This window comes from Erythrolamprus reginae, chromosome 1 (assembly GCF_031021105.1).
Source record: "Erythrolamprus reginae isolate rEryReg1 chromosome 1, rEryReg1.hap1, whole genome shotgun sequence".
Classification (NCBI taxonomy): domain Eukaryota; kingdom Metazoa; phylum Chordata; class Lepidosauria; order Squamata; family Dipsadidae; genus Erythrolamprus; species Erythrolamprus reginae.
The window spans coordinates 292,810,169-292,829,456 of NC_091950.1; the positions used below are offsets into that span (position 1 = coordinate 292,810,169).

At 38.5% G+C, this 19,288-nt stretch overlaps 1 protein-coding gene across 6 annotated transcripts in view; it reads right to left on the reverse strand.

Annotated features, from left to right (window-relative positions):
* Positions 1 to 5,259: 5,259 nt before the first annotated feature.
* USP45 (ubiquitin specific peptidase 45) overlaps positions 5,260 to 19,288 on the reverse strand; it is a 69,589-nt gene continuing 55,560 nt past the window's right edge. For all 6 annotated transcript variants that reach the window (XM_070733261.1, XM_070733259.1, XM_070733258.1 and 3 more), the window contains 7 exons: positions 16,818 to 16,874; positions 14,311 to 14,457; positions 10,999 to 11,665; positions 9,273 to 9,370; positions 7,081 to 7,167; positions 6,461 to 6,614; positions 5,260 to 5,475 (listed from right to left, as the gene is read on the reverse strand). In XM_070733261.1, the coding sequence (XP_070589362.1) occupies positions 5,345 to 5,475; positions 6,461 to 6,614; positions 7,081 to 7,167; positions 9,273 to 9,370; positions 10,999 to 11,665; positions 14,311 to 14,457; positions 16,818 to 16,874 (1,341 nt within the window). In that variant the 3' untranslated portion in view covers positions 5,260 to 5,344. The remainder of the gene's footprint in view (positions 5,476 to 6,460; positions 6,615 to 7,080; positions 7,168 to 9,272; positions 9,371 to 10,998; positions 11,666 to 14,310; positions 14,458 to 16,817; positions 16,875 to 19,288) is intronic.

Consider the following 19,288-nt stretch of genomic DNA (forward strand, 5'->3'; position numbering starts at 1 on the left):
GGTGGAGAAAAGCCCGCCCTTTGAGTCTATCCGCCATCTTAAGTCAGGGCGGAGGCATTTGATCGAGGGACATCTGGAGGGGAAGGGTTCCAATTGCTCCTCTAATGTGGACAGTGACTGATGGGAGTGATAGTATAAACATCTGGGAAACTTACTCAGCCGTGGCATTAGAATTTCTGAGGGTTAGAAAGAGTCGTCGTTTTCAATTGTCAATTTTACGGTCTTTTTTTTTTTGCCCACAAGTGAAAGTATCGCGCACGCGCTTGGCTGAAAATGTTCTGTGCGCGCCATTTTTACTAAGGGCGAGGAGCGGCTGATTGACGCATGCGCAACTCTTCCTTTAGAGTTTCAGTTAGCATCGTGGAAATTGTGGTTGCTTGGTTCGATTGCGACCTGGTAGTCTTCCGCGCTTTTAAAACGAGTTAAATAACGGCTGTAAAACTCGCTATTTAGCAAGCAAGAGAGTGGTTTTTGTTGCCATCTTCTGATCGTCCGAATTTTAGTAGCTCTAAGCACTTTCAGTTGTATAAATTAATATGAGAGATTAGAGATTTTAAGACACAGACTTAACTTCCCCAAAAAGTGTATCGCGTGAAAATTACATCTATTTCACTTTTCCTTTATTAACATACTTTCCTTAAGAAACGAGCTGTATACTTGAAACTTAGAAAAACTTTGTCACTTTAAATGTATACTAATTGGCATACATTAAAATGAAATTTTGTTGCAAACACCTCAAAAGGGTCATCACCTCCAATATACACATGACATAAATGAATATGATTATACCCACATATATGACACAAACAGCAGTGAACATCCAAATAATCCTTCATTTTGTTGAAAAGGCATACTGATAACAGCAATGTATATGAAAGCAACTTTTTGTGGCCAAGGATATTTATGAGTGAGACAATTATGAATTATGAATAATACTAGTGTTTAAAATGCCATCATTTTTGTTAATGCATTTAAAAGCCTTTTAATATCCTGCTTCACCTAATCTTTTATCTATGGGATTTTGCCTGTCAACATACAGATCTCTAATAAACTGCTTGTATGTTCTTGAAACTAAGAGCATTAAAATACTTCAGTATGAATGTATTCCTGTTTTAAAGCCAAAATCAGCTCATAATTACTTTAAAAAATAAAAAGTAAAAAGGGAATAATTTCTAGGCTGCTACTTATTAGTAGATAATCTCAAATATAGCAAAAATGACAAACTAGAACATTTATGTACTAGTCTCTGTATAAAGCAACAACTGTACATAAAATATTGTCTAAATATGGATCAATTACACAAACAGAAATGATCTATTAGGAATCTTCACTATATTTTGCCTCCTTCCTTCCTATTTCCCAAGAATATACAAACACCATTTCATAAAATTTAATAAAATAATGTCTTAGTCATAGTTGTCAAAATTATTGTTTTGAAAGCCCAATTAACATAGAAAACATGTTTTCAGTAAAATAAGATATACGTTTCCAAGATCAAACCAGAAGATGGTGCTACCTTAGCTGACAATGGTTAGCAATTTTTAAGATGTTTTACAATCCACAAAGACAGAATCACCAATGGATATGCAGGGTAGAAATGGCAAGGGTTAAATGTTCCACACATATGGGAAGTAGATATTTAAGATAAATCTACTCATTAATATCAATGTTTACTCTCCAGGGAAAGTAAGAATAGGAGATTGATAAAATAATATACATCTTATAAAAAGAAGCTGTGTAATATAACTCGAACAATACTGTATACTATAAAAAGAGGTTGTGTAATATAACTCAAATAGATTGAAAAGCAAATTTTTTTTATTTTTTTATTCAATGCATATAGCTATAATGTCAACATAACAAGTAGAGGGACAAAACAAGAAGGGGAAGCAAAGAAATGTAATTCTTTCTTTTAAATTAAAGAAAAACACAGTAGGATACTCCAACCAGAAATAGCAGCAAATGCACTGATTTTATAATACCAATAGATAAAAATAACAAATGTTTCTTTTAGTACCAAGGGCCATGCTCCAGTCAAAATGTAGTGTATGTAAGTACAATAGATCTCAGTGAGAAAATTAAGAATTCATTTCTTCACTTTGCTTAAAAGTTCCTATTTATAAGGCTAAACTTCAGATTGTATGAAAGACCTGAAATGTATTGGGGGAAAAGTAATCTTTATCTTGGGATTAAAAATTATGAGTACATGATAACCTCTGGTACAAATCAATCTATTAATCTATCTTACTCGTGCATACAAAGGTATCTGCATATATCAGAACTCCTGAAACAATAAATGTAAACCACCCCCACCCCCAATTGTTTGTGATATAAAGTATTAGATGCCTAGGGATTCACTAGTAGACTATACACATCCACTAGGTGACACTGTTTCATGGAATGGACCCAGATTATGCCCTTCTGCCAGGAATCTGATAAAATAATAATAATAATAATTTATTAGATTTGTATGCCGCCCCTCTCCGAAGACTCGGGGCGACTCACAGCAATAATAAAATAATATTACAATGAAACAAATCTAATATTAAAAACATGTAAAACCCCATCATTTAAAACCATGCAGCACACACATACCAAACATAAAATATAAAAGCCTGGGGGAGGCGTCTCAATTCCCCTATGCCTGGCGATACAGGTGGGTCTTAAGTAATTTGCGAAAGACAAGGAGGGTGGAGGCAATTCTAATCTCTGGGGAGAGCTGATTCCAGAGGGCCGGGGCCACCACAGAGAAGGCTCTTTCCCTGGGGCCCGCCAAATGACATTGTTTAGTCGACGGGACCCAGAGAAGGCCAACTGTGTGGGACCTTATCGAAAATAGAATAGAAAAGCATATTTTTCTATTTTAATAGCCATAATTCAACAAGACTACTGCCTTAAATATACAGGAATTTTAAAGCAGCTTCTTTCCCAAAATAAGTAGAGACATATTCAATACTCCCACTATCATAAGTTATCTCTACTAATTTTTTACTTTTTTCATTGCTTTATAAAATAATGCTTCCTGTTCAACAGAATCCTCTACTCTCAAAATAGGTTTTGGAGGATGATTCATAACACTTATATACTGTTTCACAGTGCTTTATAGCCCTCTCTAAGCATATTGAGTAAGCATATTGCCACCAACAATCTGGATCTTCATTTTGCCAAAGGATGGAAGGCTCAGTCAATATTGACCCAGTCAGGATTGAACTCCTGACAGAGAGCAGTGAGTTAGCCTATAGTATTGCATTCTAACCATTGCACCACCACAACTCAGGTGACTGTTGTCAATTCTCTTCAATATGGACTCAAACCTTCTTATGTCTCTATCAACTGGCATATTTACAAAACTTATAAATAACCAAATTTTATATGTAAGGCATATTTTACACATCAAAAGCCACGCTTAATAGGAAGCTAATTGTACATTTAATATATAAAAATAATACAATGTATTGATATTCACAACAAAGACCTGAGAGCTATTTCTATTTAAGTCACATACATTTGGACATCCTAATATCTATTTTTAATAGAAAAACCACTCAAATATTATTAATGTACATAATGAAAAACACAAAATATAAAATATTTTAGGAACATGTCATTTATTTTAAATATATGTAGTATTTAATTCAGGAGTCCTGTTTTTATCTACTTTTACCCAATCATTCTGTAACCCAGTCAAATGATGGTTTCTGGCAACACACAATTACCCTAACCAGGTCACAAATAACCATTTATAGAATATAGTGTCCCATATACTTTCTCCAGGAAATATATAGTACATCAGGAGTTTTATCCAAATATCATTATATCATTATCCTCTTTCTCACGGAATAGGCTGGCTTGAACCATGCCACTAAACAATGTTGGTACATACATTATGTGTGCTTGAGCCTTAAAAATTACTTCTGTTGTTGAAAAGATTGCTTTATTATTTACTCTTTTTATTTTAGTCTTTTTCTTCTCAATTATTAAGTCAACTACTTGTCTTTATATATATATCCACACAATTAGATAAAGTTAAATTAACTTTTCCTTGTTGGAATTCCTAGTTTAATTCCCTTGATCTATTTAACGTTATTATAAAAACAGGACCACAACAGCATGCATTAAATAGTAAAAACGTATGTGCAGTACATATACTTGTGCTTCTGAGATTTGTTCTCGATGACATTGTTTTTCAACGTATAGAGAAAGTAATCTATTTTCTCAAACACATGCATTTATTTGTCAATAAATTTATATGGAGAATATCGAATTGTTCTGAAAAGGTATGGCTTGCTCCAGCTTCACAGTGCAAGTAAGGTGGATTCAGAGATGGTTTGGGGTTCACTAAATTTGAAAGCCAGCATATCACAGGAAGATGTCTATTTAACTTGCTTTCTGATAGAGTTTTCACCTGTAACATTAGCAGATTTCAAGGCATATTCAAATTTAAAAAAGCATCCCAGAGTAAAATCAGGCCAGCATTCCCACATTCCCTTAGAACAGTGTTTCCCAACCTTGGCAACTTGAAGATATTTGGACTTCAACTCCCAGAATTCCCCAGTCAGCAAATGCTGGCTGGGGAATTCTGGGAGTTGAAGTCCAGATATCTTCAAGTTGCCAAGGTTGGGAAACACTGCCTTAGAACATACAATATACTGGTAGTATCCAAGTTTTGCAAAATGAACCCTTTTGTTTCCATTTGTGGAACATGTTACATTTATACAAATTATTCCTTTCAAGAATAATCGAGTGCCAAATACTGTATTTTATAAAAATATGCTTTGGTGTCCATAAACAACTTTTTCTTCACTGAGGAAAAATCAGGTTGCCAGTCTTATCGAGATTGTTCCTGCAATTCACTTTTGAAAAAGCACATGATTTTAACTAGCCCGTTTTGAAATATTACTATTTCATTTCAGAATGTATTATTTTACATTATAGCTTAGGAGTTCAAAACCAATGTTTGCTTGGATTCAGAAACACACACATACACCCACCTCCTTGCAATCACATATACTTTTTTAAATTAATTTCCATTTCATGCAGTCTATGACCTCAACTCTTCGTAAAAGCATTTAAGCTATGTTTTTTTTTAAACAACAACTGAACAAAAACATTAGCCATTCTACTGTATTTTTGTAAGCCTGAAAAAAGGTGGGGGGAGTGTAAAATAATGCATGCATAGGCTGTTCATTATCCAAGCCATTATTTACAGAGTCTGAAACCAGGGTATATTTTCTATTGAAGAAGAACAGATAAAGGCATGATATTTACATATACTGTAATTTTCTGTGCACTTAAGCAAATTAAATAACACTAATTGCTTCCCTGTTTTCCATACTGAAGATGGCTACAGAATTCTTTCATAGAAAAGCAAATAGGCTTGTGAATTTAATACTCTTGATTCTGGAACTGCTTGTACATAGGTATCACTGACATAAACCCACTGTCCTACAGCTGATCCAGGAGATTCTTTTAAACCTGCAATGCAAACAGACACACACAACCAGGGTTCATTAGCTGCAATCAACAGGCACAATCAAGCTATGCAAACGATTAGGATTCAGAAGCAAGTATTCCACTCTAAAACAGGACTGTCAAACTCGCGGCTCATGGGCCCGTATGCGTCACGTGCTGGCCACGCCCACACCCAGTTTAGCAAAGTGGGGGAAGTCATGGTACATCACGTGATGTCACCAAGACACCGCGAGGTTGACACCCCTACTCTAAAACATTTACAAATTTATGTTTAGGATCTTGGCTCTGTTCTTTTGGAAGCTTTACTGAAAGTTGTGAAAGTCGCTTGAGAAAGACTCTGTGAAACAAGGAAACCACATATGGTAGTAACACACAAATTGTGGATTGGAACAAGGACGAGTATTTGGAAGAGACTAAAGTGGTTCTTGCAATAAGAAGGGTGCTTTATATATTCTTATCATCGTTCTCTGCTTGAGCAAGGAGGCAGTAATCCTTGACTTACAACCATTCATTTAGCAACCATTCAAAATTACACTGACACTGAAAATAATAGGTAGAAGCAGTCCTTGCACTTATGACTGTAGCTGCATACGCTGATCGCATGATAAAAAATTCAGGCACTTGGAACCAGCATGCATTTATGTCAGTTGCCATGGCCTGGAGTCACATAATCACTATTTCCAACTTTCCCAGCTGGCTTCTGACAAGCAAAGTTCAATGCAGGAAGTCAGATTCACTTAAAAACCACATGAATCACTTAACAAATGCAATGATTCACATCTTAACCGCAGCAAAATAGGTCGTCAAACTGGGTGTCCCTCACTTAAAAACTGCCTTGCTTAGCAATGAAAATTCTGATCCCAATTGTGGTCCTAAGTTGAGAACTACCTGCATACACCCAATTGTGGATATAAGTTGAGGACTACCTGCATACACAACATAGATATTTTTAAAAAATCTAATCACAGAGTTTTGTTTAGATACCTACCTTGAATATTTTTATTGCTAGAATTGTGCTCCAAATGTTTTTTGGACGATGATCGGATTTTTACATAAGCTGCATAATGACCTCCCCGCATGGAGCCATTATGCTCTACTATTCCATAAAGTGCATAGAGGACCTTCCCACCATCGGTCACATTCTAGGAAAGGAAAGACAGAAGTGAGGCCCATGTAATATGGACTTTGTAATACTTTCAATATGGATTTTGTAATTCTGTTGCGTTGACTAACATAGTTTTTCTAATATTTTAATTTGCCTTATTTATCTCTTTCCCTTTTAAATGTATTGTTAATAATTAGCCCTTACTCTAACCTAGCAAGAAGAGTGTAAAAGCTTTATTATAGAAACTTCAACTGACCAACTCTTTGATACATGTTAAATAAATGCAATTTTATTAAAAGAAAACAGCCAGTTTATTCTAATTTCAGGTAGCAAAAGGTATTTTCAGCTATTGTTAAAGCTTGGTTTACCAGAACGATCTTCTGTTGAACACAAATACAACTGAAATGTATGACTAAATTTTTTTGACATCTGTAAGAAGAAATTCACTTCAATTTTCAACTGAAACATTACCAATTTTGCTTCAAACACAATCTGACTTTTACCTTGCAAAAGGCAGAACAAAATGGAGCCAAGTCCAAAACAAGTGGGAAATCTACATGACGATTAACTTTTCGTAGGTTCATGCCAGCCTTTAAAAGAAATTGAAAGTATTTGTAGAATTTGAATTTAATGCATAAACATTTTAAATATGACATTTTTAAATAAATAAATAAATCAGTAGCTACTATGAGTGCTCTACAAAACAAATCTTCTTTTAGAACTACAATGTACAACCTAAAATATAATCATGCCTTGTATCATTCCAGTCCAGGAAAGGAATCCAGCAAAACCTGAATTTGAACGCTATATTTGAAGCATATTATTAAGCTACAAATCAAGCAGTGCTGAAACAAAACTTACTGTATTTTTCGGAGTTTAAGATGTACCAGAATATAAGACGCCTCTTAGTTTTGGGGGAGGAAAACAGGGGGAAAAGGCCTCTGCCTCCCAGCAATTTGGCAAATAGCAAGCAGCATAAATGTTATGCACTGTTTGCTGTGCATTTCTGTGCATGTGTGCCTGACCCATAGAAATAGCAAGGAATTGGAGAAATGTACATTATGTCAGAAAGTTTTCTTAAATGTAGTCACACTAACTCCTCCCAATTATTTAATAGATCTACTAAGTCAGCATTTAACTGAACTGTTTTATCTTAATAGTAAACAGGACACTGTTACATTTCAGACTATATTTGTACAGAGTTGTTAATTTTTATGTGGCTTTCTAGAAGTATACATTATTCTCTATTATTTAAAAGAAGATACAATAGCACTGGGCCTCTTCAGACCAAGCATTTATTTTAAAAAAGCTTCATTTTGTTAAGTTGTCTAGAACAATAATAAAGCAGTCTTTAAAAAATAAGTCTAATAATTTGAACATTCTACAGGCATTTATAGTTATTGACTTACCTCCTTGCATCCCTAAATATGCCCATGTCACACCAACACTCCGCAGTCTGCATTGGTTGCCGATCAGTTTCCGGTCACAATTCAAAGTGTTGGTTATGACCTATAAAGCCCTTCATGGCACCGGGCCAGGTTATCTCCGGGACCGCCTTCTGCCGCACGAATCCCAGCGACCAATTAGGTCCCACAGAGTGGGCCTTCTCCGGGTCCCGTCAACTAAACAATGTCATTTGGCGGGACCCAGGAGAAGAGCCTTCTCTGTGGCGGCCCTGGCCCTCTGGAACCAACTCCCCCCAGAGATTAGAATAGCCCCCACCCTTCTTGCCTTTCGTAAGCTTCTTAAAACCCACCTCTGTCATCAGGCATGGGGGAACTGAGATATTCTTTCCTCCTAGGCTTCTACAATTTATGTATGGTACGTTTGTATGTATGATTGGTTTTAAAATAAGGGTTTTTAGCTGCTTTAGTATTGGATTGTTGCATGTTGTTTTTACCACTGTTGTTAGCCGCCCCGAGTCTACGGAGAGAGGGGGCATACAAATCCAATAAATAAATAAATCCAGTTCAGCAGAAAACAAACATTTGTGTGTCTCTCCCAGCAATTTGCCTCCTTGCAGCTAGTTTCAGTTTCAGTTCTGCACTGGGAAATCAGCTGAGGGTCAGAAAGCTGATAATGAGTTGCTTGGCTTGACAGGCTCTTCCCTGTTTGATGCAAGGAGGTAAATTGCTGGGAGGCAGAGGCCAAAGGGAGGTGATAGCTGGGTGGGTTTGGCTACATTCGATATAAGATGCATCCAAGTTTTCACCCTCTTTTGGGGGGGGGGTGTTAAGAGATGTGCCTTATATTCTGAAAAATATGGTAGTTGGTATTTTTCCCCTTTTAATAGATATACTGTACAGTATTACTTTGCAGAAGTACTGGAAAGACAACAAACTGTATATAACATACATACACAAACACACATACACATAGCGTATATGATTACAACTCACATGTCCCTCTTTCTAGCCTTATACCTTAATCTCAGAATGTGTTGAGATAAGCAACAGATACTTAGAATAAGAAACGGGGGGGTTTATAGATTAAAAAACTTAGTATACTAGCGACTCAGTGAAAACAGGAAAATGCCAATGTGCAAGAAAGACCACTTTGTTTTTGCAAATCTTCCACCACTCCTTGATAACTTCTGAAAATGAACCAAACAAATATTTAATGTTGCTCTAATAAAAATGCCTGTGTATTAACTTTTAGGGAGGAAAATAAAACCCCATCTTTTTCAGTGCATTACCTGATGAAATCTTTTCAGATGGAGGATCAGAACAGCAGGAACCAAAGAAATCAGCAGCTGCTTCCTGGCATTTGTATAGACACTTTCTGTCTTCTTATCTATAAAAAAATACATCATTTATAAGGAAAATGAACTGAAAATCCATGAAAAATATAAGGCAGAGCATAGAGGTAGAGATAGAAACAGATGTTCCAATAATGTATCCTGATCATCAGTATCACAAGCAGAGTTGGTACTCTCTTATTTTACCTACTGGTTTGTAAATGTGAGCGTGTGCAGCCTTCGCACATACACTTTGCTTCCATGAATGTGAACGGCTTCAAAATGTCCTTAAAATAGGATGGCAAAATGCCGGGGCGGGGGGGGGGAGAACCCCACATACAGGTCGCTATTACCGGTTCACCTGAACCGGTCTAAACCTCTAATCACAAGCCACTGAAAGAGTCAGTAGCATTAACAAGGGTTTTCCTGGTCATTCTATATGTTCAGGCCAACCAACGGGCAACTCCATGGCTAAACCCAGACTCAGAATGATCAAGTTATTCATTCTGATTTTTTAAAAAAACATTTAAAGGTGTAGTACTACTGACTGCCTCATCGGCGTAGCTGAGTGTGGAATACTGGATATCACCCAACAGTCCTTAAAACTGATAAAACTATACCTCCATAAGCAACAGTCTCACTCTTTCCTTCTATCTGCAAGAAGGAAACAACAAACTGATCATTGGCATGCTAATTGTTTTTTACAGGACCCTCAAAGCCAACTGGAGAAGAGATCCAACTGGCTTCAACAGATTCAAGAATATTTCCTTATGCTGCAGGAAATAAACTACAAAGCTGTCTCAAAAAGAAAGGTACTACATCAGTGATAGTGAACCTATGGCACGGGTGCCACAGGTGGCATGCGGAGCCATATCTGCTGGCAAGCAAGCTGTTGCTTTAGCTCAGCTTCAATGTGCATAGAATCAATGAACAGTTAACCTCGATATAAATTTACACAAGGCCTTTGAAATGGATCCCTCACTTCCCCTTTTAAGGCAGACAGTATAGAACTGTGATAGTGAACCTATGGCACATGTGCCACAGCTGGCACGCAGAGCCCTCTCTGCAGACACGAGCAGTCACCCAGCTCAGCTCTACCACGCATGTGAATGTGCACCTCCCGCCAGCCAGCCATTTTTGGTTCCAGAAGGCCGCAGTGAGACCTGCTAGGGGCAAAATGGGGCATTGGGGGGTCTGGAGCGTACCTCCCATGACCCGTTTTTGGTCCTAGGAAGCTGCAGAGAGGCCTGCTAGGCCCAAAATGGGGGTCAGGGGATCACACCCACACGTGTGGGGGTCAGGGGGAGCATGGGTCACATATACATGTGCATGGGATGGAGAGAGCATGGGGGGTTGTGCACACATGTACAGGGGTCATTTCATTATGGGTGCCAGCATTTATTCATTCATTCATTCATCCATTCATTCATTCATTCATTTGATTTTTATGCCGCCCTTCTCCTTAGACTCAGGGCGGCTTACAACATGGTAGCAATAGCACTTTCTAACAGAGCCAGCATATTGCCCCCACAATCCGGGTCCTCATGCTTTCGACATACAACAAGAAAAAGGTTAGCTATCGCTGGTACAGAATATGGGAAGGGCGCTGCTTTCCAAAACCACATAAATACCACTCTTGAATGAGCAGGTCCTTTAAATCAAAAAGATTTTTATTACCAGCTACCTGCGGAATTTGCTTTTTTCTGGTGCTTGTGCTTCTGATCGGTACAGTTTTCACACAGCAGCTTGTTGTTCCCCATTAGCAGCTCCACGGAGGTAAACTGATAGAGGCATGATTGAACTGAACATTCCTTAGAACTTGTTACGTAACTCTGAGAAAGAGTCTGGAAAGCATTTTGAGGGTTTTGCGCCTCTGTGGAAAAAGCAGCATTCTTCGACAGTCTTGAAAGAGTGCTGAGAGGCCCTTCACTCTCAATGGCTGTACTTCCAAAGTGAAATTTTGACAAGGCACTAGTAAGTGCCTCCGTACTGTTATTGCTGGATTTGCTATATTGCATTTTAGTGTTTGGAGGTAAGTGTCTGTGTCCCTCTGTGCATAAATCAGGTGAGGGACAGGTTTTATGGGCCGTAATTTGCTTAGATGGGCTTTCACTTTCAGAAGCCTCGCTATCAGCATCAATGCTACTTTCAGAATGGCTGACTTCTTTCTCACTGCCTTCAGTCTGACTTCCATTTCCTGGAGAGTCCAAAACGGCACCGCTGTCTCTTGCGCATGAAGTATTGGCTCTGTCTTCTATTTTAGAGTTTCTGATTTTTCCGGGCAGAATAAAGGGGCTTGTTTCTTCTTCACCAGATTTGTTGGCAAGTCGTCTTTCATGGTTTACCTGGTTCTGCCAGTTTCCATGTCATCATCATCATCAAAGTGTTAAAGGAAAAAGAGAAAAAAAAACAACCCACATTATTCAAATTCTATAGAAGCAATGGAAACACAATCCTACTTTCTTTATACATGCAAAAATGTGTAGCATATGTGCCAACTGGCCTTTCTATATGGTTAGATGTTGGGATTCAGCCTGGTAGTCTAACCAGGGATGATACCAAGTGGTTGGGAAGAAAAGTTTGGGCATTTGCTCTCTATTTTTGGATAATAATAATAACAAATAATAATAACAACAACAACAACAACAACAACAGTCTACAAGTCTTCGGAGAGGGGCGGCATACAAATCTAAATAATAAATAAATAATAAATAAATAAACAGCAATAATAATAATTATTATTATTATTATTATTTATTAGATTTGTATGCCACCTCTCTCTGAAGAGTTGGGGTGGCTCACAACATAATAATAGTACAATACATTACAAATCTAATATTAAAATTTAAAAAGTCAATTAAAAAACATTAATATAAAATAATCAATATTATAAAACCACAACTACGCACTCGCACACCCTCAACCCAATTAATCATACTACAGAGGTCAGAGAAACAACGAAGGGGGGAGGTAATCATCCCCACGCCTGGTGAGTCTTCAGCATTTTACGGAAGGAGAGGAGGGTGGGGGCTGTTTGAATCTCTGGAGGGAGTTGATTCCAGAGGGCCGGGGCTGCCACAGAGAAGGCTCTTCCTTTGGGTCCCGCCAACCAACATTGTTTAGTCGATAGGACCTGGAGAAGGCCAACTCTGTGGTACCTAATCGGCCGCTGGGATTCGTGCAGCAGAAGACAATCTCATAGGTTTTCTGGTCCAATGCCATGTAGGGCTTTATAGGTCATTACCAACACTTTGAATTGTGACCGGAAATTGATCAGCAGACCTGAAACCTTACCCATTTTATAAAAATGCACAGCTCTATTTTATATTGCACATTAATTAAATTTCTGGCTCATTCAAATTTATATTAGATATAATTGTTAGCAAGTCAATATGATGAGGTCTCTTCAGCCAATTTTTGTTTTATTGTAAAATCTGTGGTAACTAATCATAGCGATTATTAAGTTATTGTTTGTTTTCATTTATTTTTATATTTCACATGTTTTAATTTCTCTTTTCTGATCAGTAGAATTCTGCTTATTAATCATATTAAAAGAGTGACTGACCTTTTGTCATAATTTTTATTCAGTGATGTTCAGCTGAAGTTTTATTTTACAAAAAAAGCATATTCATTGGCACAATCTTTTTACCACCTTTCACCTTTTAAATTTATTCATTGTTAAACCAAATATCAACCACATTATCACCTTGCAGGGGTTCTCAACCTTTATAATGCTATGACCCCTTAATACAGTTCCTCATGTTTGTGGTGACTCCCAACTAAAAGTCTAGTTCCAATTCTCCCAACAGAGCTTTAAGCTGATGGGCAGGAAGGACAGAGGGACACCCCCACTGTAAACGCTTGATTGGCCAGATTGTAAAAAAATGTTCCAAGGCACCAGAATAGAAGCTTTAGTTCCTAACACCATGGGAAATTTGTCTTTTCCCATGGCCCTAGGGGACCCCTGTGAAACGGTCGTTTGACCCCTAAAGGGATCCTGACCCCCAGGTTGAGAACCATTGGCCTACTTGATTTGTAAAACTGTAAAATGTTTATGTTTGAAGGGATCAAGAAGCCTGAATAAGAAACTATTCAAATGAAAGGAAATCTACATAATTATGAGGGGACAGAAATTTACACAAAGAATTTACACACATACAGAAAACTATTTAGTTTTAGTCTTTAAGTAAATATTTTAAATTCATACCTAAGTTATTTTAAATTGATAAAGCCTCTTGATCTTATTAGAACATGTCACTCTCCTAAGTTCATAACTGATGCCATTTATAACTAATGTTTCTGAACATGGAAACTAAAATTTGGTTATGAATAGACCAATTGCTTTCGAATTTATTGAAGTTCTTCAGCCTCTAATACTTTCTGTATTTTCAGATTATAAGATGGACCTTTCCCCCCACTAAAAGAGGCTGAAAATTGGATGCGTCTTATTATACCCCGAATGTAGCTTTTTCTAAGCTTTTTTTTTTCAGCCCTAACAAGGCAATAATGATCTTCCCAGCTCTTACTGGCTTGCAGGCTGTTTTCATTGTAACTCCCTCCTAAGGTTGTTTCCAGTCCTAAGTCTTTTCAGGCTTTTTTCATTGCTACTCCCTCCAAAGAAGGCTTTTTAAAGCCTTAACCATGGGATAAAATAATGTGCTGAAGCTGACCGGACTAAGGATGCTAGCCAGATGAAAACCTGGTAGGCAGATTTTTCCCGTCCTCCCCACCAAACTAAGGCGCGTCTTATACTCTGAAAAATACAGTATATACAATCTTATATATATTTCAGTCACAATAATTTCTTTTATATTAAAATCTTTTCATTATCAATGCAGTACTAAAGTTTCTGAAAAAAAGCAATTAAAGTAAATTCAAACACTTGTGACCTAAATTTGCAAGTTAAAAATATGTAACTTTTTAAAAAAGAACTATGGAAATTTATGTGAAGAACATCTGAATTCATGTCCAGTTGTCCATACTGGCTTATTCTTACCTTATCCTTTGTTAATGAACACTTTCTAGATAATTTTGATTGCTGATTAGTCAGAGCAGATATGGAAGAACAGGTGAATTGATCAGTTTCTGCTTCTTGTACTTGTTTACCTTTGCTTGTCTTTCCAAAACAAACAGGTTTTGAGGTCTAAAAAAATCAACATGGGTTACTAGCAAATCATCTAAGATATTATTTAATTAGAATTGACTTTCATACATACCATGAATTAAAAATCATAATAGCTGCATTCACATGGTAGTCTAAACCCGGAGTCTCCAACCTTGGCAACTTTAAGACTTGTGGACTTCAACTCCCAGCAAAGCTGGCTGAGGAATTCTGGGAGTTGTCAAAGTTGGAGACCCCCGGTCTAAAACAAAATCAAACCAGATTTAAAGCACTATATAACACCAGCTATAATTTCTATGCATAACGATATATTTAGTCTAATTTATTTGACTTATATGCCGCCCAATCCCATAAGATTCAGGGCGGCTTACAACAATAAAATAAAACAATAATACAGTGAAAATCAAATATGAAACAGCAAAAACAATAGAACCCAATTAAACTAATCGTTAAAACCCCTAAACTAAACTATACAATCATACACACATACATACCAAGCGAATCACAATTCAGCCGTGACTAGATGTAACTCTCATGGCCTCCAGGCCTGCCGGCAAAGCTAGGTCTTCAAGGCCTTTCGGATGTAGGGTAGGGGCAGTACGGACATCGGGGGGTAGTGGGTTCCAAAGGGCCAGGGCAGCCACAGAGAAGGTCCTCTCCCACGAGCCCAACAACCTGCACTGCTTAGTCAACAGGACCCAGAGAAGGTCAACCCTGTGGGATCTAATTGGTCTCTAGAAGGTATGCGGCAGGAGATGGTCCTGCAGAGAGTTTGGTCCTAAGCCATGTAAGGTTTTATAGGTGATAACCAACACCTTGAGTTGTGACCGGAAACCAATTGGCAGCCCGTGGAGCACGGTTGTTATGTGGGTGTACCTGGATACACCCACAACAGTGGAAGTGATGTACCGGTGTCTGGAGGCTGTTGGGGCCTGGATGGGTGTCAACAGACTCAAACTCAACCCAAGGACAATTCCATCTGTCCTTCCATTACCCTGGGGGGGGGATTATTGTACCCCCTCGGAGAGGGTCCGCAACTTGGGCGTCCTCCTCGATCCACAGCTCACATTAGAGAACCATCTTTCAGCTGTGGCGAGGGGGGCGTTTGCCCAGGTTCGCCTGGTGCACCAGTTGCGGCCCTATCTGGACCGGAACTCACTGCTCACAGTCACTCATGCCCTCATCACCTCGAGGTTCGACTACTGTAATGCTCTCTACATGGGGCTACCTTTGAAAAGTGTTCGGAAACTTCAGATCGTGCAGAATGCAGCTGCGAGAGCAGTCATGGGCTTACCTAGGTATACCCATGTTTCACCAACACTCCGTAGTCTGCATTGGTTGCCAATCAACTTACGGTCACAATTCAAAGTGTTGGTTATGACCTTTAAAGCCCTTCATGGCACTGGACCAGAATATCTCCAAGACCGCCTGCTGCCGCACGAATCCCAGCGAGCGATTAGGTCCGGGTCCCGTCAAATAAACAATGTCGGTTGGCGGGCCCCAGGGGAAGAACCTTCTCTGTGGCGGCCCCGGCCCTCTGGAACCAACTCCCCCCAGAGATTAGAACTGCCCCTACTCTCCTTGCCTTTCGTAAGCTCCATAAGACCCACCTGTGTCGTCAGGCATGGGGGAACTGAGACATATCCCCCGGGCATATACAATTTATGAATGGTATGTTTGTATGTATGTGTGTTTAGAAAATGGGTTTTTTAAATGTTTTTAAGCAGTAATTTAGATTTTTTGTAAATTGTTTTCACTTTGTTGTGTGCCGCCCCAAGTCAGCGGAGAGGGGCGGCATACAAATCTATATAATAAATAAATAAATAAATAAATAAATAAATAAAATAAACAGCTCGCGCAGCTGCGTTTTGGACTAACTGCAGTCTCCAAACACTTTTCAAGGATAGCCCCATGTAGAGCGTGTTGGAATAATCAAGAGGTGAGGTGTGAGTGTCCGTGCGCAGAGCCTCCTGGTGCAGATAGGGCCACAACTGATATACCAGGCGAACCTGGGCAAAGAACCCCTGGCCACAGCTGAGAGATGGTACTCAAGGTTCAGCTGTGGGTCCAGGAGGACTCCCAAATTGTGGACCCTTTCTGAGGGGGTTAAAGTCCCCCGCACACACAAGAACAATGGACAGACAGATGGTATGGTCCTTCGGAGGAAATGCCAAGAGCCATTCGGTCTTGTTAGGGTTGAGCTTGAGCCTATTGGCTCCCATTCAGACCCTTACAGCTTCCAGGCACCGTCACATCACTTCCACTGCTTCACTGAATATTCTTTTCTACATCCTAAATTGGCTGAGCTCCTTATATCAAATGGCATGAAGAAGACTTCTGACAATTAAAATGAAGGCTTTATGGAATAAGAACTTTCTTACCCTTTCTTCTATTATAGGAAGTGAAAGATCAATGAAGGGTTCTTTTACTGTGGAAATCTTAGAACAGAAAAAAAAATGAAAATGGCAAGTGAATATACACATCTTCTGGATTCCATCATACGTGCAGTTATATAGTAAGTACATTTTTATTAGGCATTGGAACACTTCACAAAAATGGAAAAACTGGGATTTGAAGGTGAGGAGGGGAAAATCCTCATTGTACAGGTACACCTTATTTAATTACTACAATTGGAACTTGCAACTTTGTTGCTAAGCAATGCAGTCATTAAGTGAGATATCATATGAACACGAATGAACGTACTGTATAGCAGAAGTGGGTTGCTCCCAGTTTGGACCAGTTCTATAGAACTAGTAGCGGGAATTTCCCCCCACTTGCCAAACTAGGAGCAATCGCCAGCTGGCCACGCCCCCAAATGATCTCTCTTGGCGGCACTGTAGGCACCATCTTGATTTTGGTTTCTGCACATTCAGAAAATATCATAAATTTCCCAGTAACTGACTAAATTTCCAACTAATCCCTAAAAAATAAATAGCCTTTCTTAAAGTTTTGTTGAGTTGAAGCTGATTTTTACTTCTGCACCATGGGTGGGTTCCGCTTACCTTCACCATAGTTCACATCGCCATTGGTTCGCATTGTGCATGTCCCCTCATGCAATTTTGCTTCCATGCATGCTGTGCTTTAGCCGAGTGAATAAAGGTCAGTATAAACCCGGGGGCAGGTGGGAGGGCCTTTTGCAAGCAGCAGAACAGGAAAAACATTCACAGCAGTAAAAAATTCACAATTTTTTTTTTAAAAGATGGCAGTACCCACGGACTGGGATTGGCCAATCTAGTTCAGTGATGTCACCAGCAGATCACTACTGGTTTGGACGATCCGGTTCAAACCATGAGGAACCTACCCTTGTTCTGCACATGTGCAGAAGCTGGGGTTTTGGCACTGAGCATACACACACACCCATGCAGCAGAGGAGGAAGCGAACTGGCAGCGAGGTACGTTAGAACCCACCCCTGGCTTAAGCCATACTTGCACTGCAGTTGTTAAGCAAATCACATATGGACATCACATGATCGCAGCTTGCAATTTTACCGCCAGCTTCTCCATTGACTTGACTTGTTGGAAGCCAGCTGTGAGCCATGGAAATGGCATCAGATGACCATGGGACATTGCAACTTTGTGCTTTGCTGTTTAATAGCTTTATAAAAGGAATAACTCTTTATGTATGCAAGAACAGCTTTCATCTATCCTTGTACATATAATACACATTAAAATGTGGTGGTAGTATCATAAAATACAGTAACAGAGAACAGATTCCTTTTTGAATATTCTGTTGAATTCTACAAGCAGGAACACACAATTTAACTACTATATACAGCAGAACCTCTGTTCACAAATGCTTCTGACAATGACCAAATCAGGTTCTGTCAAAAAAAAAAATGGAATTCCATTAATCTGCTTTAATACCAGGAAAAGGGGAGCAGGATACAGAATCTTGGAAACATAAAAAGCAATCCTCATTGCTTGTGAATTCAGAAATAACAGACACATTAGAAAAGATCACATTATTATGAAATGTCCATTATCACCAATGACAGCTATAAAAGCTATTAAGAGATTATTCTTCAGGGGTATTGATAAATATGTTTAAATTGGTTGTATTCATAAAAAATGTGTAAATCATATTTAATCACCCTTCAATCACCTAACCATACATTCAACTAATGTCTCTTGACTAACAGAAAGTTTTTGCTATCTGTTAGAAGAATGGGGGAAGAGATCATTCTCAGTTATTTCCCTTCCTCCTGTTCTGATTGATTGGCAACCCTTTTTAAAAAAAACTATGGAAGGAAGGGAGGCCAAAGTGCACTTTTCAGAACTGTCATTCCTTCCTTCAGGCATAAACTTCAATTGGATCACAGAATCTTCCTTCAGCAGAGACATCAATTAAATAGAAGCAAACTATGAAATAAGGCCAAGTGTACTGGCTGGTAGAATCAGGCACCAAGCAACTGAGTTGTCTCTCTTCTTAGAAGCTAGAATGCCAAAGTCTGGTAGGAGACATACTACCAACTCTGTTGCCTAAAGTTGCTATTCTTTATTATTGCCATAAATTTTGTTCACTTGCTTTTTTCAAGCAATAGAAATAGGCAGTGAAACAAAAAAAATAGAAGTAATTTCTGCATATATATTTTTTGCTCTTTCATCATCCTGTGAAACGAAGATTATTATTATTATTATTATTATTATTATTATTATATTAGATTTGTATGCCGCCCCTCTCCGAAGACTCAGGGCGGCTCACAATAGTAATAAAAAACAGTATAACAATGGGACAAATCTAATAATAAAATATATAAAAACCCCAACAATTAAAAACCATACAGCACATACACACCAAACATGAAATATAATAAGCTTAGGGGAGATGTCTTAGTTCCCCCATGCCTGGCGA